This window comes from Rissa tridactyla, chromosome 1 (assembly GCF_028500815.1).
Source record: "Rissa tridactyla isolate bRisTri1 chromosome 1, bRisTri1.patW.cur.20221130, whole genome shotgun sequence".
Lineage (NCBI taxonomy): Eukaryota > Metazoa > Chordata > Aves > Charadriiformes > Laridae > Rissa > Rissa tridactyla.
Window position 1 is genome coordinate 154,160,673 of NC_071466.1, and position 22,628 is coordinate 154,183,300.

At 40.2% G+C, this 22,628-nt stretch overlaps 1 protein-coding gene across 5 annotated transcripts in view; it reads left to right on the top strand.

Moving 5' to 3' along the window:
* LOC128904518 (cytidine and dCMP deaminase domain-containing protein 1-like) overlaps nucleotides 1-19,729 on the top strand; it is a 27,806-nt gene extending 8,077 nt beyond the window's left edge. The window contains exons 5-18 of one of the 5 annotated variants that reach the window (XM_054188981.1): nucleotides 406-822; nucleotides 2,690-2,742; nucleotides 3,445-3,580; nucleotides 4,239-4,375; nucleotides 7,125-7,166; nucleotides 7,920-7,950; nucleotides 8,644-8,732; nucleotides 9,785-9,971; nucleotides 10,929-11,381; nucleotides 13,556-13,602; nucleotides 14,475-14,596; nucleotides 15,533-15,653; nucleotides 18,177-18,207; nucleotides 18,605-19,729. In XM_054188981.1, the coding sequence (XP_054044956.1) occupies nucleotides 406-822; nucleotides 2,690-2,742; nucleotides 3,445-3,580; nucleotides 4,239-4,375; nucleotides 7,125-7,166; nucleotides 7,920-7,950; nucleotides 8,644-8,732; nucleotides 9,785-9,971; nucleotides 10,929-11,381; nucleotides 13,556-13,602; nucleotides 14,475-14,596; nucleotides 15,533-15,653; nucleotides 18,177-18,207; nucleotides 18,605-18,645 (1,907 nt within the window). In that variant the 3' untranslated portion in view covers nucleotides 18,646-19,729. Of the gene's footprint in view, nucleotides 1-405; nucleotides 823-2,689; nucleotides 2,743-3,444; nucleotides 3,581-4,238; nucleotides 4,376-7,124; nucleotides 7,167-7,919; nucleotides 7,951-8,643; nucleotides 8,733-9,784; nucleotides 9,972-10,928; nucleotides 11,382-13,555; nucleotides 13,603-14,474; nucleotides 14,597-14,787; nucleotides 14,870-15,532; nucleotides 15,654-18,176; nucleotides 18,227-18,604 lie in introns of those variants that run through there. The other 4 variants (XM_054188979.1, XM_054188983.1, XM_054188982.1 and 1 more) reach the window with 4 other exon arrangements.
* Nucleotides 19,730-22,628: the final 2,899 nt, after the last annotated feature.

A 22,628-nucleotide genomic window follows, 5' to 3' on the forward strand; every position in this document is an offset into this window, starting at 1 on the left:
ACTGCAGTTCTGCCTGAATAACTGCATAAATTACCCCATGTCTAGAAAAATGTGTTACGTGGCTCGGTCCAATAAATCCCTCCTTAGTCAAGTAATCCCTTTTTGTGCAGGTAGTCTCTTAGAAATAAGTGTGACTGCTTGCTTAGGAAAGGATTGGCAAACTGTGGGAGGTCATTTATGAAAGTGAAGTACCAGTTGTTGCTGTAGTTCTATATTCAATTCAGATCCCATTGCAATGGGAGCGGTTTAAGCCTGTGGGTAACTATATAGGCTTTGGACACTAGTGTGTACACAGAATTGCAATGTAATAGAAAATTGGCCCACTGTTTCAAACAAAAACCATGTGAATTGAATGTCCCACCCAACTGCATGACACTTTAAGTGACTTTCAGTGTTTGTCTCTAGGTTCAGTTTCTTCAATCTATTACTGGCCAATGGCTCCTGAAAAAACGGGGGATGATTCGGTGGTTAAGGAAGATATTGAACAAGCTGACCGTCTGTTGCTTAGAAGTCATATAAGTAGCAGTGTGCTCTTACCCATGACAAGCTTTGAAACCGTGAAAAAGATTGCAAAAAAAATACGATGCCAAGGACAGCTGAACAGCAGTTTTAAGTTGTTCGATGATCAAACTGAAGACTTCAAAAAATATTGTTCGTTGTTTAACATAGATAGCTGCAAAGATCTGTGTGTCAAACGGATGGAAAATGCTTTTCATTGCTATAAGTTTTTACTGGAGTGTTTCCAACTTGAGAAAAAAGAACGGGAGGAAACTGTTCATCAACATGCATTGCAGCTTTGTTATTTTTTAGCGGCAAGATCTGGTAAGTTATGATGAGAGTATATAAAGAATAGTAGCTAAATATAAGGAGTGGATTACTGTTTATTTATTTTTTCTAATTGCTGTTGATTCATTGAGCTAGTGCAAAGAGTAAGTATTTCACAACGTATGTGGGTATCAGAGAAATTGGGACACTTTCCTAACAACTACTAAAATATTTTTCATTAATGTATTTGTTACACTAATGTTGAATGTTATTTTTTATAATGTTGCAAGGAAGGAGGAAACACATATTACAGAAACATAGAAAATAGCATTTTATCACTTAATCCATTTTGGAGGGGGAAAACAATATTATAAATGCATATATACATTTAAATATACTTAGTATAATGTTAATGTACCTAGTTGAACTTGTAATGAATTCCATCAATGGTAGAAATGTTAGAATCATAGAATCATTTAGGTTGGAAAAGACCTTTAAGATCATTGAGCCCAACTGTTAACATAACACTGCCAAGTCCACCACTAAACCATGCCCCTCAGCACCACGTCTACATGTCTTTTAAATACCTCCAGAGATGGTGACTCAGACACTTCCCTGGGCAGCCTGTTCCAATGCTTGACAACCCTTTTGGTGAAGAAATTTTTCCTAATATCCAAACTAAACTTCCCCAGGCGTAACTTGAGGCCATTTCCTCTTGTCCTCTCACTTCTTCCTTGAGAGAAGAGACCGACCCCCGCCTCTCTACAACCTCCTTTCAGGTAGTTGTAGAGAGCGATAAGGTCTCCCCTCAGACTCCTTTTCTCTGGGCTGAACAACCCCAGTTCCCGCGGCCACTCCTCATAAGACTTGTGCTCCAGACCCTTCACCAGCTTTGTTGCCCTTCTCTGGACACGCTCCAGCACCTCAATGTCTTTCTTGCAGTGAGGGGCCCAAAACTGGACACCGTATTCGAGGTGTGGCCTCACCAGTGCCGAGTACAGGAGGATGGTCACTTCCCTAGTTCTGCTGGCCACTACAAGCCAGGATGCTATTGGCCTTCTTGGGCACCTGGGCATGCTGCTGGCTAATATTCAGCCAGCTGTCGACCAACAGCCCCACCAGGCAGGTTTCCAGCTGCTCTTCCCCAAGCCTGTAGCCCTGCATGGAGTTGTCCTGACCCAAGTGCAGGAAATGGCACTTGGCCTCGTTCAACCTCATACCATTGGCCTCAGCCCATCAATCCCGCCTGTCCAGATCCCTCTGTAAGAGCCATCCTACCCTCAAGCAGGTCAACACTCCTGCCCAACTTGGTGTCGTTTGCAAACTTACTGAGGGTGCACTCAATCCCCTCATCCAGATTGTTGATAAAGACGTTAAAGAGAACCGTCCCCAGTACTGAGCCCTGGGGAACACCACTCATGACCGGCTGCCAGCTGGATTTAACTCCATTCACCACTACTCTTTGGGCCCAGCCATCCAGACAGTTTTTCACCAAGCAAAGGGTACGTCCATCCAGGCCATGAGCAGCCAGTTTCTCCAGGAGAATGGTGTGGGAAACGGTGTAGGAGGTTTTGCTAAAGTCTAGGTAGACTGTTACTGGGATTTTGTATCAAGTTAATACTCTGCAATTACTAATCAAAGGTACTAAGTGTGCCTTGGATCAGGTTTTTAAGTTATGTTCTTCTGAAATCTGACATTTGTTGTACTTGATAGTGGTTATGCCCTCATTGTGTTACTGTGTATGGGTATCTGTCTAGAATTGGATAATGTATATGCATGGGGGGATTCTTTCAACATAAAAACAGTCACTTATGCCTCCCATTCCTGTGTCATTAAAGCACTACATGTTAATCTGTAAAATATGTTTTTAAGTATAAAAAAGTATGGGTTTAAGTGACATGAAAATCTTTCTCTCTTCTAAAAGATGATCCAGACCGAGGTGTGGGGTGTACACTCTACAGTCAGGATGGATATTTTGTAAGTAGATTGAATTAGCCAACACTTGTAAAATTTCTATTCAGTGCTCCAAAGGGTTTATTTGACCTAATGTAGACGTTTGCAGTATAGATGACTACACCTGAGCTATTGGCCCTGGGTCCCCTTTATAGTCAGTGGAAATCTAGAGTGTCATTCATCCCAGTCCAGAATCTGGAATAGGCCGGGTAGACCTGGTTTTCTCCCTTGAATGTCAAGGGAGTCTAGGGTGACCAGGTATAGACATGTAAACAAGTTAAGGGAAATTAATTTCCCTCATGAACACATACTCTCATAATAAATATGCTAATAGCAATGGTACTATTTTATCATTTAACTTTAAAAAAAATATCCCTGAGGCCCACTACAAAGGAGGATCCTAAGTTTCTTGCAAAAGTAGAGAGACAAGGTGATGGTGATAAAATTGATGGAGAACAGTGACCACTGGATACAAAAGCAAAACTAGCTCTTGACTGTGTTAAAGCGATAATGTGATGGTATGGTAAGATATTCATGGAAAACTGTTAAAGCCGATTAAAAATCTGATATGAATAGCTATAAAAACTCAGAATTTGTACGTATCTAGAAATAGGTAAACAGCGTATATTTAGATTTTGAAGCTGTATTAGAATATGGTTAAAATGTCGCTGATATTTGGAAGAGTCTTAGATTTTGATTATTATATTTCATTTGTTTTTTTGGCAGTTTGGGGCAGGTTATAATGGATACCCTATTGGCATATTATATGCAAACTTGCCCTCTATTGGGAGAAGAAACCGAAGGAATGGACTTGCGAAAAGGGGAGTTGTTCTTCATGCTGAAACAAACGTTCTCCTATACAGGTTATTGTTACAAATCTACTAATGGAGTGACTTCTCAGACATTCTTTATGACAATAGATATGAATAGTGTGCAGTGTGAATAAGTCAGTGACTAACCATGGATTTTCTCTTTGACCTTTCCGTCTGTTCTTCACCTGTTAATCCACTTTCAAAGACTTAACGTTTTACAACTCTGAGCTTACAATCAACATGTTAATGTGTGCGTTTCCTCTCCTTCACCCCCAGAAAGGTGTGGTACCACCTTGTATTCCTACTCTGCCAAAATAATCACCCAATCTTGTTGTGACGAAGCTCTGAACAGTTTTTGAAAGACACAGTCTGCAGCAGCCTGGCAGTCTTTTTTGGTGGTCCTTAGGCTAGCAAGAATAGTGTCAAGTCAGCCAGATCCCTTAAGACTCTAGCTGTGAATAGCTGGAGAATTGTTAGTCTGTAAAACCATATGGCCCATAAAGGTAGCACAGAAGTAAAGGAAGCAAAATGGTCAGGTATTTGAAGGGAAAATCAACATCAAATAGATGATTCATCAATCGTCATGCATCAATCTCCTCCTTTGAGGAGGAGGAGATAGAGCGTAATCTAATTAGAAAGAAATGGAAACATTATGTGTAGTTTTAGCTTTGGAGAAAATGAATTAATTGTGCAAATACATATGTTTTTGATCAAAGTCAAAAATAGAAGAGAGCGATGTTCTTTACTGCACTAAACCTCCCTGTCATGACTGTCAGAACCTTTTGAAGGATGTGAAAATCAAGACAATTCATTGTGTAAAAGAATCGTCCAAACAAAGTGAAGAAGTATGCTTATGTATATGCTTATATGCTTAAGTATTATTTATTTATTGTCATAATGTAATTATATGTTTGGGGGCAGGGAGTCCAGTTTGTTTATAGTTAACTTACAGACAAACACATCCATTCTTACCCTTCTATATAGGAGAGGAACTGTAGCAAATAATCACCTACAAGATGCTCCATTCTTTTTACTTGTATACAACTGGAATTTTACGGCTTGCTTCCTGCCTTGGAAATCTTTACATTCAGATACTTCTACTGTCAGGAAAGGAACAAGTTACATCTGGCACGGGGAAAGTCCAGCCTCCTATTTAGCGATATCTATATGGCAGAGCTCTGGGGTGCTCCCTGATTTTGCATCTGAATGCTTATTTTGACTGTGCCTGAACTTTCATGATAGTAAGACCTGGATATGTGTCTTGATTGCTATGTGAAGGAAACCTGGGCATAGATGCTGAGGGGAGCTGTGGCATGCTTCATTACAACCTCCAATATAAGGAAGTATCTCTGTCCTGCATTGCACACACTTTACTTTTAATCCCTGAGGGTACATGCAACAGTCTTCTTTCTAAGTCTCACATTCTCATATTTGAAGTGTCTGATGAGTTTGGCTTCACTGTTTACACGTCTGTGTCAAACAAGGTATTTTTGGCTCCATCACAAGATGTAGCCCTCCCTTTAGTGGAAAGAACGGGTATTTTCAGAGTTTGAAAAGGAGTATTATTCCTTTCAGGGAAGTCCCTTAATTACTTAATGGGATTTACTTGGGTGTAATTTAAATCAAATGATTTATGTATGGCTTTGGAAAAATCTTTCTGAAGGAAAAGGGCTCAGTCTTGGTTCAGGCTCAAGTATCTGGTTAATGTCCATGTTCTAGATTAAATTCAACTCCTATAAAGACAAACATGGCCAAGGTATTCAAAGTCGTCTTTGCCTTGGTTTTTACTGCCAAGATTTGCTCTCAGGAATCCCACGTCCCTGAGACCAGTGGGAAGACGTGGAGCAACGAAGATTTACCCCCAGTAGAGCAGAATCTGGTTATGGAATATTTAAAGGAGTTGGATGTACACAAGACCATGGGACCTGTCAGGAAGGTGACTAGGACTAGTTAGCATGGATTTATGAAGGGGAAAACATGCCTTGCGACGAGAGAGGGAAACAAGCAGTCACTCAATATGAGTGATAAAGCAAGCTTCAGCTTTATTAGAGCATCATCAGACTTTTATACTCTTATACTTAGATATGCCTATTTGTCTTACAACTATTGGCTGTGCACTAAAGATTACATTATTCATACTCCTCCTACATGCGGTTTCTTGGGTCCAGGTTTGTTCCTGTTCTCTCACAGTCTACTTTCTCAAAGTTGTTTATCTGAGTTAAGCAAAGTCAGCACGACCTTCAGCATCTTCCTTATCAGCGTAACTCGGAATTTCCCATGCAGGCAGGCATAGCTTACTTCTGACAATCCTGCATGGCGCCGTGCCCGTTCTCATATAGCCATTCCTCAACAATGCCTGACTAACTTGACATCCTTTTATGATGAGATGACCAGCTTGTTTGATGAGTAGAGCGCAGTGGATGTTCTTCATCTTGACTTTAACAAGACTTGCAACACTATCTCCCACAGCATCCTCATAGACAAACTGATGAAGTGTAGACTAGATGAGTGGACGGTGAGGTGGATTGACAACTACTGGAACTGCCAAACTCATAGACTTGTGATCAGCAGCACAAAGTTCAGCTGGAGGCCAATCCCTAGTGGTATACCCCTGAGGTGCATAGTGGGACCAAAACTGTTTAATGTTGGTATTAATGTCCTGGATGATGAGTCAGAGTGCCCCCTCAGAAAGTATGTAGATGATCCAAAACTGAGAGGAGTGGTTGGTTCACCAGATGGTTGATTCAGAGGGACCTTGACAGTTGGAGAAATGGCAAAGCAGGAATTTAATGAAGTTCAACAAAGGGAAGTGTAAAGCCTGTGCACCTGGGCAGGAATAACCCCATGCCCTATTACCAGCTGGGGCTGACCAACTGGAAAGCAGCTTTGCAGAAAAGGAACTGGAGGCTCTGGTGGGTAAGTTTACTAGGATGCAGCAATGTGCCCTTGGGGCAAAGGCCAACTGCTTCCTGGGCTGTGTTAGGCAGGGCATTGCCAGCAGCTTGAGAGAGGTGATCCTTCTGCTCAGCACTGGTGAGGCCATGGTTGGAACATTATGTCCAGTTCTGGTCTCACCAGTACAAAAGAGAGAAGGACATATGAGAGCAAGTCCTGCTAAAGGCCATGAAGATGATAAAGCGATGGGAGCATTTCTTATATGAGGAGAGGCTGAAAGAGCTGGGACTGATCAGCTTGGAGAACAGAAAGCTCAGGTGGGATCTTACCCATGTGTATAAATACCTGATGGGAGGGTGTAAAGAACACACTACTAGACTCTTCTCAGTGGTGCCTAGTGATGGGACAAGAGGCAATGGGCACAATTTGAAATACAGGAAATTCCACTAAAACATAACAAAAAGCCTTTTTGCAGTGAGGGTGACAAGACTGGAACACATTGCCCAGAGAGGTTGTGGAGCCCCATCCTTGGAGACACTAAAAATCTGAGCGGACACAGCCCCAAGAGATCTGCTTTAGTTCACTCTGCCTGAGCAGGGGGGCTGGAGTAGAGACCTCCAGAGGTGGCTCCCAGCCTCAGTGATTCTGCGAGTGCCTGGTTTATTTGTTTGCTTTTAAGTTTCTTTTTTTTTCTTTCAGAATAATCTAGATGATTTAAAGAAAAACTTCGACTATCATGAGGTAAGTTTGCATATTGAAGACTAGAGTCAGGATTGTATTAGTAAAAAGTATTTTTGAACATTTATTTAATAAAAGTATAGAATATGTTGTTTTGATATATGTCATCCTTCCGGTTTGCCTTGTTTATTTAGGATTTTTTTCCTGTTGTTTTTAAGAAGTAAGTTTTCATCATTTCATGGTGGAAAGTTCATTAAAATACATTGAGTGTTTGTGAACCATTTGATGATATGTAAATATGTATTTATCTGAATATACACATCAGAGCTTTTCAGTCATAATTTTGAACTCCATCAGTAGTTTTAGGAGCCAGTCATTCCCAGATGTCATAAAAAATAATTCAGCAAGTAGAAGGCATGTCAGAAGTGGAAGCAGAAGATGTAGAAAAGCATTGCTTCACTTTTCGAGATCCATCAGATGTATCTGATGGAGGTAAAGCCGTCTGAGTTGGGAAAAGAGGGAACTGGGACACACAAGACTACTGATGATCTGGATAAATACTTAGAGGAGAGTAGGCTATGTAATTGACTTTTATCTTCCTCTATAGAACAAGAGCTTTAGAACTTAAATAGACAAGAATGACTTTAAAGACCCATGTTTGGTCAGTGGTCCGAGAAATCCTCATGGTAGATTGATTAGTAGCTGTTAGATATAATGGCAGATTTGAACAGATAGATTGTGGAAAATGCTAAATAAATGTTCACTTATGCTTTAAATAAATTTATTGAGATTTTGGTTGATTGTTTCTTTTTCCAGTGGAAACAGTGCAACACTCAACATACAGCAGGTATGGTTAAGATTAATTCCCTTGTCCTTTGGTACTGTTCTGTTTGGTTTCTTTTGGTATTACTTGGTGTTTAAACTTAGAAGCACAGTATGTTACTAAGTATTTTTCTTTAAAGCCCTTTTTACAGCATGTAATAAATACAACAAACTCTGTTTATAAATTGCATCTAATTACTATAAGTTTAATTGAGTCCCCTAAATTAGTTCTGCTCATTCCAACCTTCCTTTGGAGCTATACATTATCTGTACCCTGTAGATTCTGCCATAATACTTCTGAATATGCAGAAGACAGAAGTATACAGAAATGTTGCCTTTGAGGTTTTTAAGTGGGCAGACCCTGTAACTGGTTACAGTTGAAAAGACAGAGGAATAATATAGCAAGTTTCTTGGGTTAATGGTTTCTGCTCTCTCTCTTTGTCATTAATTTTTCATTTTGCCCAAATGACTAATCAGCATCCTTCACGACAGTTTTCTTATTTCAAGCCTTATCTGTTAATTTCTTCTAGCCTTAAATGCATATATCCAAATCCTTGGAAGTACTGGGCTTGAGTCTTCTCCCCATGCCACTGGCTTTATGCTGTTGTGAGTTACGCCAGTTAGGGAATCAAGTCTCCTATCACAGGATAATGTCATTAATACTGAAATTTTCTTAAATAATTTTTGAGTAACTTTTCTTTCCATCGTTTCTTTCTAGGTCCTCCTATTCCTTACCTGAAGAAAGAGGAGTTGTGCATCTTCTTAGCACTACATATGGAAAATTCCCCAAGTGAATCACAGAACCATGTGAGTTAAATCAACTCAAGCATATTCGTTGTTATCAAGGTTAAAAAAGCCATAGTGTCCAATAGGATCTTGATTTATAAATTACAGAATTGTTATTATGGGTAAAATGATCTTAATTTGGGGAATTTTTACTTAATTCAATTTATTGCCATTAGATACAAACTTCTGTTTGCTGCATTGTATATAGAGGAAAAAAAAGAGAACATAAGGAGTTAAACATTCTCCATCCATTTTTTCCAGTTCAACTTAAGCCAAATACCTACCCACCCACCTTCCTAGTCTCAGCCTCCCTTGTTTTCACTGTAGGTTACTCTCAGTCGGTCCCAATTCCTTCAGTGAGGTGATGGGCAGTGCAGGAGGCTGGGGCTGTGTGTGTGATGGTTTGTCTGCAGCTCCTCTGTGCTTTTTCCCACTTTTCCTCTGCTCTTCCATGCTTCCTACTGGGCCTGTCCTGGCATGAGTTGTCTGCTGGCTGTGGTCCCTCGGGAGTGTCCCTGCCCCAGTGAGGGTCACTTGTGGACCACAGTCCTGCAGTTAGGATTTTAATCTATTGTATGCTTAGATTCTAATTTGATAAATCAAACCTGTTTGCGTGTTTGAAGCCACATAGATGTTTGGTGGTTCCTACTGTGAATATCCTCAGAATAGTGTTGTAATTTGTGTGAAACTACACTTGTCACTCCTTTCTCCTGTTTTGGTAGTCTGCGAGACCAGCTATTGAGATATTAATCTCCCTACTTTTTCCATGATTTTACAGATTTACAGACTTTCCAAAGGTACCCCTTTCAGGACTCCAGCCAAAGTGTTTGTGCTTTTAATCTAGAATACGGCAATTGAGTTATGTGCTATAGACACAGCAGAACTGACTGAAAATCCACAGGAATCAGCAAGTTTCTAGACTTCTTGATCCCTACCCTTTTGCAACAAATGCCATTCTTTTTCTGGGGGATCCCTTGGTTGCTATTACTTTACATAATCTGGATGGACTCTCATTCACTGAATGGTTATACATTCATTTGTATTTGTGTACATTTATTTGTGTATGCATGCAGGATTGCAAAACCGGAATTGTCATCTGTGAAGCGAGCAAGCCAAAAAGGATTATTGCCCTGGGCTGCTCAACGAAGGAACTTCATGCTGTGCCAAAAGTGCTGTTAAGGTTTCCTAATGCGCTGAAAGGCTGTGAAGTTTACATGTCTCGGATGCCTTGCAATTATTGTGCAAAATTGCTAGTTCAAGGTCAGCATCAGAACTGAAATATCTCCTAGGCTAAGATTGCACATGTGGCATACTCACAGGCTGGTAAACTAGTCATGCCAGTCATTTCTCTTCCTCTTTACTTTCTTCCTTTTTGCTCTCTGCGTTTTGCCTCAGTTGGTTCTGTATGAATCATTCAGATCACTGTCAGAAGCTGATATAGCTAAATATCTTATACAGTAGGTAGCTGTGATTACTAGAGAATATTAAGATGTGACCATAATGTCATTGTACAAATTGTTGGTATTTACTAACACATAGATCACGAAGAATGCAAGTCATTAAATGAAAAACGAGCCGCCAGAGCTTGTAGAGATGCTTGTTAAATGAAGAAAAAAAAAAAGGTAGTATTCCCAAGGAATGTGGAAGTCCTGAAAAAAATAACACATAGATAATCACCCCGATAAAATAAATGAGAAGAAAGCAGCCATTTAAGTAATTTATCAGATGAGAAATGTACGTCAGGTATCCATATTCAGGATAACAAAGTAGGTAGATTTTTTGCAGATAAATTAATCTGTAGTACTTCACAAATGTTAACACACTACCTATATGTTGAGTTTTCTGGTTTTTTTAGATATAGATTTAGATAAAATCGCTATACATATTTTTCCTCTGCAGTAACTTCAATGACTTCCTGTATCTTTTTAAAACAATATCCTTGTTTTGGAAATTTTTACCATTTGGTAAATAAAAGTAGAGACAAAAGTTTAATCACCCGGGAAAAAAAAAAGTCATGAATTGTGATAAAGTTTCCCTTTTGACCATGAAGATAATGTGTTAATAAAAAAATATTTTAATATTATTTTACAAACATGGAGAAAAGCTGCAGCTTGCTTAAGTATATTCCATATCACTTTATGTTTATAAATGGAAAAAATGACCACAAGTATGTTTCATACTTATTTTTAATCTTGCATATATATTTTCTTTATTCAGCACAAGTCTCACAAGTCTATTACTGGCCAAATTTTGAAAGTGAAATGGCGGAAGACAAGCAAAGGGATGTTCTGGCAAAACATGCTAGTACCATCTTTACAGAAAGCTATATTGTTGCAGCGGTATATGTACCAACAATAGACAACCAAAGAAAGATGCAAATACTTAATTCAAATAGAAGAGCATCTGATGATGATGATCTGATCCCAGTTGCATCTGTATTTGATGGGAATGTTGATGGGAATGTTTTAAAGTGCTTTAACTTGGAACACCTGAAAGATGAAAAACTGAAAAAATATAAAGAAAATCTTACTACAGCAAAGGAGTGTTTCAAAATTCTGGCAAGTTGCAAAGATGAAAAAATAATAATCTCAGAGGAGAAATCACCTGTAAATAATAATCCTAAATACACCCATGCGTTACAGCTTTGTGATTTATTAGCATCCAGAAGTGGTAAGTAAGTTAATATTACTAAATTTGGCTCCGTAATTCACAGTGTAGAAAAATCCTACATAATTTTTAGTCATATTCCTGGAGATGTACTGAAAAAATCTTTAATTGATTACATTGCATTCTGTTATGTAATTCATGAAACTCTGCGTATCTAGCCAACTTTAGTATCACGGTGGTATTTCCTGCATTATAAAATTAATTCATGTTGCATCATTGTCTTACAAAACATATTCAGGTTATCGGAAGAAGGCTGGTAGTGCAAATTGGGCAAAAATCACCCTAAGAAAAAACAGAGTATATCGTTACTACCAAATGGAGGTTTCTTTGCTTAATGAAGAGTTCCTCCAGCACAAGCCCGGGAATAAGTAAGACCCAAAGAAACATAGTTCAGAGGTATTTAGTTGGGGTCTTTCTTTTCTAGCCAAACTGGAGGAAGAGGAGGAATGTGCTTCTCCTGTCTTCCTCACCAGGTGGGGATTTCTGACTCCTTAGGCTGATTGCAAGAGAGTCTGGTTGGGGCCAGTTTCTCCATGGTATCAAATGGCAGGTGGTCAGTTTGGACATTGATTTTTGGCAAGCTTTCCTATTTTTGCATTAAAGACTTGCAAAACTGAAGAAGCAGTGCTATGATAGGTAAAAAGAAAATAAAACTGGATGTAATTATCTGTTACTTTCTCATGTTGTCCGTTAGTCTGGCTGGTTGTGGTTGGTTACACTGAAAGTATTAGGCTGGTTTTTGTTCAGTCCCACCTGTGCAGGTTGAGAATAGGGTTCACTCAGCAGTGTGGCAGATGTTTCCCACTTTATTCCCGAACCCTATTACTGTTTCCCAGTGCTGCTTCTACTGTTAGCTAAATGCACTTGGCTGTTTTCTGGAAGAGAAAGCATTGCAGGTTTTGACTGATTTTAATCATTGTAATAGTGGCTCATAGGTGTCAAAGTGGAGTCTTGTCACAGAATGGTAGGGGTTGGAAGGGACCTTCGGAGATCATCTAGTCCAACCCCCCTGCCAAAGCAGGTTCACCTAGAGTAGGCTGGACAGGAATGCATGCAGGTGGGTTTTGAATATCTCCAGAGAAGGAGACTCCAGCACTTCTCTGGGCAGCCTGTTCCACTGCTCTGACACCCTCAAAGTAAAGAAGTTTTTCCTCATGTTTAGGTGGAATTTCCTGTGTTCTAGCTTGTGCCTGTCACCCCTTGTCCTGTCCCTGGGCACCACTGAAAAGAGCCTGGCCCCATCTTCTTGACACCCAGCCTTTAGATATTTATAAGCATTGATGAGATCCCCGCTCAGTCTTCTTTTCTCCAGGCTAAACAGACCCAGGTCTCTCAGCCTTTCCTCATAAGAGAGGTGCTCCATTCCCTTGATCATCTTTGTAGCCCTCCACTGGACTCTCTCCAGTAGTTCCCTGCCCTTCTTGAACTGGGGAGCCCAGAACTGGACACAGTACTCCAGATGCAGCCTCAGCAGGGCAGAGTAGAGGGGGAGGACAACCTTCCTCGACCTGCTGGCCGTGCTCTTTTTAATGCACCCCAGGAGACCATTGGCCTTCTTGCTGCCTCATGGTCATCTTATGGCTCCCAGCCATATCTCGGGCAGTTCCTGTCAGCATCACACACACACACACCAGAGAGTGGAAAGTTTCTAATTTTTCCTTTCCCACAAAAGACAATTTTCGTTTGTTGTTTGGGGTGTTGAGGGAAGAGGGAAGGAGAGATCCTGGGCAGCTGATGTCATTGCATGTGCCTGTGCCTTGAGGGAGGTCTAACAGAACTTGCCGTTCAGTCAGAGAAAGTAGTTTTTAAACTCTTTCTGAGCTGCAATGATAGAAAGCATCCTAGTCTCAGCAGTGGGAAAGGTCAGTGGTTTTGGTACTTCTACAAAAGAGCACTAGATAAGGCAATTGAGGTGGACTACAGAAGACAGAGGACTATGAGGACTGGAGGTAAGTGCATTGATTAACCTAACATCTGGTTAGGCTTCTTGTCAGCAGTTTACCTAGTTCAGTATTTTCTGGAGGCAGCTGAGCAAGGAACAGCCACTTTTGTTGCAACAGTTCTGCATCTGTCTGGACCAGCAGGCATGAGTAATAACCTTTTGACCAGCATATTTGTTGTAATATCATAGTGTTATATGAATTTATAACTCTGATTGTGTGACACTCTATCCTCAGACAATAATAATGGAGTGGGGACGGTGATTTACAAGGAAGACGACATCGTAAGTAAAGGTTTATGAGGTCTAAGAAATTGTGCTCTTCTTATAAAAATATCTAATCATGATCTGTTGTCATATGAAAGTAATGCTTGTAAGATTGCTATGTGATAAGTTATCAGGCATGGAAATGTTTAAAAAAGATCATTTCTGCCATAAGAAAGACACTTAAAGTTTTCTAGGTTTGTGTTTATGCATGTAAATGAGGAAGTTAACTTGCATCATATGGACTCTCAAAAAATAAGTTAGTGGAGTTGCAGTAATATAAAACAACTTTTTGTGGTAAAAAAAAAAAGTTTAACTCTGTCCCAGAACATTAAGATGATAGATTATTTAATATATAGTCAGCAGTTAGAAGAGATGAAGTCCCATGTTTGCTAAACTTTAAAGTAGCGAGCTGATGTCCCTTATGACATTGTTACTATTATCATATTGAAATTTTATGCTTATTTTTATTTTATATGTTTCCGAAATGGACACAGCTAAGAAAATGTAGCTAACATTTTCCAAATTTTTTTGATGACTTTGTGTTTAGCAGCCTCTTTAATTAATTTTTTCTTCCTAATCAACTTTTCCTGTGATGATTGTTTATAAGCATCGTATTTCATATTAATAGGAAAATGTATTTCTGGAAAAAAAGACAAATTATTTCTTTGGGGGAAAAAAATTTCACGTTTGTTTTCTGAAACTTCACATATACAATTACGATTCAATCGGTCATTTTGAAGTGGAGATCTGCCTAAACATTATCAAACAGCATCACATGAGGACTCTCACTGAAGTTGTTCACAGCTTTTAGGAGTTGGATTAGGCTGCAAGTAACTAAAGGTCCCAAAACAACATTACCTTTTGTTTCCTTCTGTGTTGTTTCTTTCTAGGTTGCCCTGGGCTACAGTGGATATCCAAAAGGGGCATTGAATAGCTTATTTTACGAGAAGAAAGATGATGATTTTGACAAGCATGCAATTGTGTGTGCAGAAGCTAATGCAATTATTATGAGGTAGGAACTCACTAATATTTTGAAGGAATTAGACAAAAAAAGTCTTGGTGTTGGGTGCTTCATTAATGAGGAAATAGCACTCTCACTAATCTACCATGGAAATTTCCAAAGCATAGAAAGGGGAAGTAATGGTACATAGCATGGAAAGGAATTTAGTCTTACAAGGTACTGAATACAATTATTTTTTACAGAGATCTAGGTCCATGTGATCTTAAATTCTAATATACCCAGCAAACTTAATGTGACAGTCTCAGAGGTTCCTCCTTGTCCCCTCTCTCAGACCTCATGTAAGTGCAGTTCCCGTGGGCAGTCATGGGCAGGGGTTCTTCACATGCGTTGGAGACAGGAGTAGCCAGTAGCAGAGCTATTGCTTCTGTGTAGGCTCTGATATTACTTAGCTGTTGGAAATGTAGGGCATTACAGGTGGATGGTCAACTCAGACTGCCTCCTTTGACACACGCAAACTGAGTTTCATGAAGTTTCCTGCCTGTGGGAAATTTCTCTGCAAACTGACAGAGCAAATGTCTGTGCTCGTGTCCCTGGCTGATGGTCCCTTTTCTGACAGTGTCGTAGTGGGCAATGTGTTGACTGAATGCTCTGCGGTCACCTGCTCCCATATTCAGGTGATTACGGTTTGGTGGTGAAATGATTCCTGATATAAACCAGGAATATCATAAACCAGGGTATCTGTCTTTACAGTGCTGTGAGTACACAAAAAGTAGGTAGATCCATTTCCTGAGTTGGCAAGCTCATAGTACATACTGCGAGTATGTGCTTGTCATAAGCTTTACTCGCCTCCCTTGGCCAGTGATGGAAGAGAAAAAAAGAGAAGAACCCACTCTAGGTTCTTCTCTAGAAGAGAAGAGAAATAATGAGAAATAATTCCTCCTGCAAACACACCATGTTTGTAATTGTGACAATATTGTATTTTTTCAGTTCTGAGGGAGACCTGCGTAATGCTGAACTCATCACTACACGTGAACCTTGCTGTGGTTGTCTGAAACTGATCCAAGCAAAGAATATAGCAAAAGTCATTTGGCCTCTGCAAGACAGAAATGTAGGTGATATTAGAGATGGTTAAAAGCTGTGTGTCATGGTTCAAGACTTGCCATTCCTTTGTCCCCTGCCTGAGGACATCTTCCTAAAAACCTCGTACTTTCCCTTTGTTAGGGGGGGAAGTTGCACACTCTTCACTCTTTCAGGCTGAGCCCTCTTCTGCATTGCCAGTTTCCAGCTTGTTTGCACTGCTGGAGGTAGGATGAGTGCCAAGGGAAGGACGGATACTTCTCATGGGGGTACAGGTGGTAGAGATGGTTGCTCTCACTCTGAAAGAGAAGGGGACAATGATGAAAGGTCGTGCTTATAAGCTATCTCTTGTCTCCTTCAGCAAGCGGGGAAGGTCCTGCCTATCAAGGCACAGAGCCTTTAGACGGACCTTCATGGGGCCCACCCTGCCCTCCTGCCTCCCAAAATAGACTCTGCTCTCCTGTCCACTGAGACAGAGACAACGTTGGCTGGGGCAGTTCCTTGCCCTTTATGAAGCCATGTGCTCTTTCTGAACAGCTCATGCTCTGCTAAAGGCATGTGTATGGCTCCCTAGAAATCCAGGTCTACATGCTTGCTTGTCTTACAGTCTAAATATCCTAGCAGGGACAGCTCTTACCTTCAAGACAGTGACAAGGACTTTATAAACATTGTTAAAATCTTTGTCATTCTGTTTTAGAAGTAATGTGTAGAGATGATAATACAATGGGGAGAACAATAAGAGAAAATACTGTACAGAATGAGAAAAGTTTAGATTATTCACTCTCCAAATAATACTGACAAGAAGAGAATATCTAGTTGTTGCACATTAGTGTTGCGGTTTAACCCCAGCCAGCAATCAAGCACCACACAGCTGCTGGTTCACTTCCCTCATTTGGGGTGGGGGAAAGAATTGGAAGAGTAAAAGTGGGAAAACTCATGCGTTGAGATAAAGGCAATTTAATAGGTAGAGTAAAAGTCACAAACGCAAGCAAAGCAAACAAGGAACTCATTCGCGGCTTCCCATGGGCAGGCAGGTGTTCAGCCATCTCCAGGAAAGCAGGACTCCATCACATGTAATGGTTGGGAAGACAAAGGCCATCACTCTGAACACCCCCCCTTTCTTCTTCTTCCCCCAGCTTTGTGTACTGAGCATGACATTGTATGGCATGGAATATTTCTTTGGTCAGTTGGGATCAGCTGTTCCAGCTGTGTCCCCTCCCAAATCTTTGTGCACCCCCAGCCTACTCGGTGGTGGGGTGGGGTGAGGAGCAGAAAAGGCCTTGGCTGCTTGGCAACAACCAAAAACATTAGTGTGCTACCAACGCTGTTCTCACTCCAAATCCAAAGCATAGCACTACACCAGCTGCTAGCAAGAAAGTCAGCTCCATCCCAGATGAAACCATGAGAATTGAAAACAAAAAAAAAAATAAATAGCTAATACTGTTAGTAAAAGCAATGACTATGGAAAGTTCTTATTTGCTGTACAGTCAGATGGATGGTTAGAGCCCTTTGTGCTAGTAGGGGTCACTGACTTCAGATCATCCTTGCTCGCTCTTCTCTTTGTTCATACTGTCTCTTCCTGAATCAACTTATAAATTCACTCCAGTTTGCAACAGTACTAAAAACATGGGATGATTCATAGGCGATTACAAGTCTTTTCCTGATTCATCACCAAATCTAAGCTAAGAAAAACATTTTTTTGGCGAGTTAAGACATTTTTAATACTTTTCTTGAGACTAGCTAGATCAGAACAGGATTGGATGTAAAATACTCAGCATGACATGTATGCCGTTGCAAAGTAAGAAGCCTCTTAGGTGCGTCGGCCCAAGAACGGTGATGTCAAACAAGTATTGCAAGGCAGCCAGTGTCACAGCTTGCATTTCTCTGAATCCATAATTTCCTAAAGCTGCAAAATTCTCGCTAGCAACACAGAATGCATGGTGGTCCACAAGGCAAAAAGCATGAAAACTTCTCCACAAAGTAGCATTCAATGTTAAAACATGGAAATGTATTGCATTCAAGAACTTGATTTTCCAATAAGAAAGCGATATTCTGTTTTGAGCAGTCAAACAGAGTTGCTGCAGGAAATCTGAGGTTGAATTTTTTATATATCACCAGCTACAAATTGTGTCACAAGTTTGATTCTACGTCAACACAGCTGTATTTAATAGATAGAGTGCAATAGGAGTACTACTGGTTTTCATTCTTGCAAAGAATTATCTCAGTGGATATATGCTTGCAGATCTCTGGAAAATTGAGGCCATACCGTTTTGTTGATAGGAGATACAGTTAGTGAAATAGAGTTATTTTTTCCTTTATCAAAATATAGCTCACTAACACAAATGATTTTTAATGGACTTGATTTTTTAGAGGCTTTTTAGCATGATTAATATGCTAGATAAGTTAGATGGGTTTTGATTTCTTTTTGAAGCTTGTCAGATAATATAAAAATAGAAATATGAAATCAGGATATTGTTTTAAAAGATCTTTCATACTGTTTAATGGTGTATGTTACACATTTGTCACTCACTGTGCTGTTTTCCTTTCTTATCAGCAATCCAGAGGATTAACTGAAGATCCTTCAGGTAATGATGTCCAAATAAGGTAACAGCAAATATGAAAAGGACAAGTCATATTAATTTTTAGCTACAATTACAACTGGCTCTGAAATATGACCGTGTCAGAGGAGGAGTGGAAGAAACTAAACTGAGTAAGGTCATGACGTGCTAAACATGAGACCAAGACATGACCATTATGATTATGTAGGCGGTGGGGAATGGTCTGTAAGAACAGGGACAGCTCACACCAGCTTGGAAGCGGAATAGATACAACAATTGCATCAAATTGTTTCTCTGAAATCTCTAAGCTGCTGCATCTTGTTAGCATCCCTCCCTTCACAATGAACTAGTTAATTCAGTTAGAGAACTAATTTTTGCCAATTGCTCTTTATTCATGTCTCCTGTACTTCTGATTTCATTTCAGAGGGACAGTCTGCGGCTACGGCTGGTGGTGAACCAGTATAAAGCTCTACAATGTCAACATGAGCTTTAGGATCCAACGCCCCCAGGCCCCCCAGTATATCCACTGGTGTTGGGATAATCGCCTTGCCATGGCAGCCGCTCTGATTGTGCCCACTCCCTTCCAGAAGCACACCTCATGCCGATCCCCCTGCCACCTCTTTTCTTATTATTGCCTCTGCTGTGCTCTACAGGGATTTGCTTCTGTCTGTAGCTTGAGGGTGGAAAAGCATTTGCTTTCAATGTACCTCTAAGAGGTAGTCATGCTTAACTGTGCAGTGTCTATAGCCATGGAGGCAGTGGTTATTTTCTGCAGTCCTCATTCCCTCTGCAGCTTTTCTTCTGTTGGATTAGTCAGAGCATTTGAATGAGGATTTCTCCTTTTCCTTTATTGTGGTTTCTCACTCTCCCTCACATTTATTTTATTTCATTCGATCGTCTTCTTTTTCAATATAGCTGTATTTTTTTTTTTTATCTTGTCATCTTTTTAGCTGAAAAACAACTAGTTCTCTGTTTCCTTGTCTTTCTCTGCCCAGGGGTATTTGGTTCTTGTGTGCCCTTTCCCCTTCCTTCTTCCCTTTTTCTCTGGTGTAATACGTAGTTTAATTTTGTTTCATATTCATGGGCCTCTTTATATGTCCTCTAATAGGTATATGCCTGTTTTTAATTGGTCTTTGTGCCCTGTTGATCGTGTTTTAGACTTAAATTTGATTTCCATCCTTGAAACCCAATTAATGTGGAATATGCTTTAATATTTTTCCAGGCTAAGTCATTTTGCTCTAAATGAACCAGGGTTTTGCAGGCTCTGCGCTGAGAGGCTCTGTGCTTTTGTCCTTGCTTTTAGATTCCCTCAACTGCAGCTTCTGTAGCGGTGTTTTCTAGGATGACCCCAAACCCAGAATCAACTATGAAAACCCTCTTGATTTTTAAAATATCATTGTGAGAATGCTATTATTTGTCACTTGTTAGCTTTCAGCAATAATTCCTTTTACGCAGCTGCTTTAGAGTGAGATCATCAAAATATTTTGCATGGGATTAAATTGAAAGTTATGGCACTTTTAAAAAAAATAAATTTTTTTGCACTTTTCAACATGTGTCCTCTGACTGTATTCCCTTTGGAGGTGGCAAGAGCACACCATCACAAACCAAATAGCAAGGCGCCTGTGCCATGATAGTACTTGGCACTCATGTTGGAGTGGATGTTGCTATGACTGGGCATGTATTTGTTTCCCTCACACAAGGTACACCCAAGTCTTGGACAAACCTCTGTTCTCCATTTCTCTGTTCTCCATTTGTTATCTGGTGTGAAAGTACGTGTGGACTCTGCTTAGTGTGGAAACTGAGAAGGCAGCAGCAGAAAGGGGATTTTGATAGAGGGTAGCACGGTAGTGTGTGTCTCTGTGTGTGTGTGTGTGTGTGAAGAGTGGCTGTAATTTCCATTATGCCATGTAGGTATGACTAAGCCATGCTATGGGCATCCTGTACAAGGACCTTTACAGAGCTAGATGCTATACCTAAAAATAACACGATAGTATAAGTCCAAAATCTCTCAGTTTTCCACAAGCAGGCTTAGTTTTCAAATAAGATGAAGTCTTGGGAAGAAAGTTGTGCATCTCCCATTTTAACTGCAGCAACTTTCCCTGGGTCATGCAGAAACTCATGAAGCCATCAGAAATGTAATCCCCATTGTAATCGCATCCCCGTCTGACGTTTTAAGTGCATGCCCATCACTCCTGGCAAAGATGGAGCAAGAACTTGTGTAGGAGAAGTTTGCAAAGAATGCTGGACTGCTGAGAGGACTAATCTTCTTCCAGCCAATGTTATCAGACTGCATCTAACTTGCTGCGTAATACTAGAACTTACCTATCAGAGACTATGTTTGTACATGTCAGATGCTGGCCTTTTTCAATCACTGAATTATGTATATTTTTATGTGTATGGATATAAAGTAGAATTTAAAAAAGGTATCACGCTATGTTAATGACACTGAAATTTAAATAATCACACAATGTGTGTAGGCATATCATAATTTTTTTTCCCTGAAGCTTAGAGGTTGGTATCACTTGCTAACAAATAAATTTGCTTGTGGCATTACTAAGAAAATTTTCATGACTATTTCACCACCCTGCCATACTGTAACTGTCAAATTATTTGTTCTAAGAACTGTGTACTTAAAAGAGTGAGACAAAGCCTAGGGTGATCTCTCTTGGCTGTATTATGGGATACCAGTCATGTAACCAGGGAAAGTAGGAAGTGTTCAGGACTTAATCCTATTAGAAGACAGGCTAAGCCTAAGCAGAAGAAATGTGGATACAGTTAGATGGAGATGATTAAGGTGCTTAGTCTTTTTATTATAAATCAGCAAGCTTTGTGTGTGATCGTCTTCCTATAAATCATAAAGCAATTTATCTTAGCCTTGTAAGCAAATGATTTTTGCAGGCATTTTGCAAGCATTTGCACAAAACATACAGAACTGATAGTAAAGGCTTAGCCTTCCTTGTGATAAATAGCATAACCACAAAAGGGTAATTATTTTCAAGACAATGTACTTGGATAAACAACATACATTAGAACAAGAACTAGCAAGAGCCAATAACAAAAATAAGAATGTTATTTTTTTCCAACTGAGTTATTCAAGGACGAGTCCTTTATCCTGGCCATCTGCTTTTGGATTCTGGATGGGGCTGACACTGAAGGGAAGGAGAAAACCATTCTGCTTTCAGACTATGAAAATGTATGCGAAAGCTGAAACTCCCTCTGCTTGTCAGTGCAGGTATATAAGCATCTTGGTGGTTTGAAGGAAATTACTTGGAAAGTCCGGGGAAGTGCTATGTGAAATTAAAGTAAATATGGAAGTCTAGTATGAAAGGCCTCTGTGGAGACTGGTGAGCGCCCGCACAGTCCTCTGATCAGTAATTGATGTCGCTGGCAGTGGTAGGCACACCTCCACCTGTGTTTTCCTCCTTGTTCTTCACTGGGTTCACGGATCCCTTGCCTTTCCTTATTCTCAAATAGATGGGGACATAATCAAATTCAAGCACTACAGTATTGTGGGATCTAATTCTCAAAAGAAGGTAGCATTTGCTGTAAACCACAATTGTCAATTGAATTTCAAATCACCCAGAGGCCTGGGAAAGTATAACAAGAATTTCCTAGAAGTATTACTTAATTGGATTAATTTTTAAGTTACTTACTAGTGGCAACAGTGTCTTTTGTGTCCCACCAGCACGAGTGCCAGGCTGAGTGAGGACCACACAACTGACACCACAACCGGGCTCATTACTTGAGTCTTCATGCTTAAGTTTTCGCCTAGTATTTGATTCATATTCTTCTTGCAGAGAAGAGTCTCATTCCATTGGGAAGTATCATTATTAAATGTAGCTAAATTTAAAATTCTGCTTTGATTTATGCCAGCATTTGTTAGCTTGGTACACAGTTCAAGGAATTCCTTCTCTCCTCTCCTCCCAGCGAAGTGCCGTTATACGGGCATTAGCCACGAGGTGGCAATACAAGAGCTGGATATGCTAAATTTCCCTGGTATTCGTAGCGTTGGGGCCGGTTAGGCTTTGCGGTATTAGCTAAGTAAATAGATTTGCAGTGTTAGAGCTTGACTCTGTTTGCCAGCGTGTAATATGTGCTCCGCATCTGCATAATTGACTTCATGCAAAAGCCAAGGAAGATTAAGCTGATTTTCTGGATCAATAATTTGTGCCTTTTATGTTGCTAATAATTGATATCTGTATTTAAGTGGCTCAGTAGTCAGCGAAAGATGTTATGCTCGGAACTCAGCTGCTGTTAAAAGCAAAATATCTTAGGAGAGGGGATGCACTGGCAACATAGCTCTCTACAACTACCTGAAAGGAGGCTGTAGTGAGGTGGGGGACAGTCTCTTCTGCCAAGTAACAGGCGATATGGCAAGAGGAAATGGCCTCAAGTTGCGCCAGGGGAGGTTTAGACTGGATATCAGGGAACATTTTTACACTGAAAGG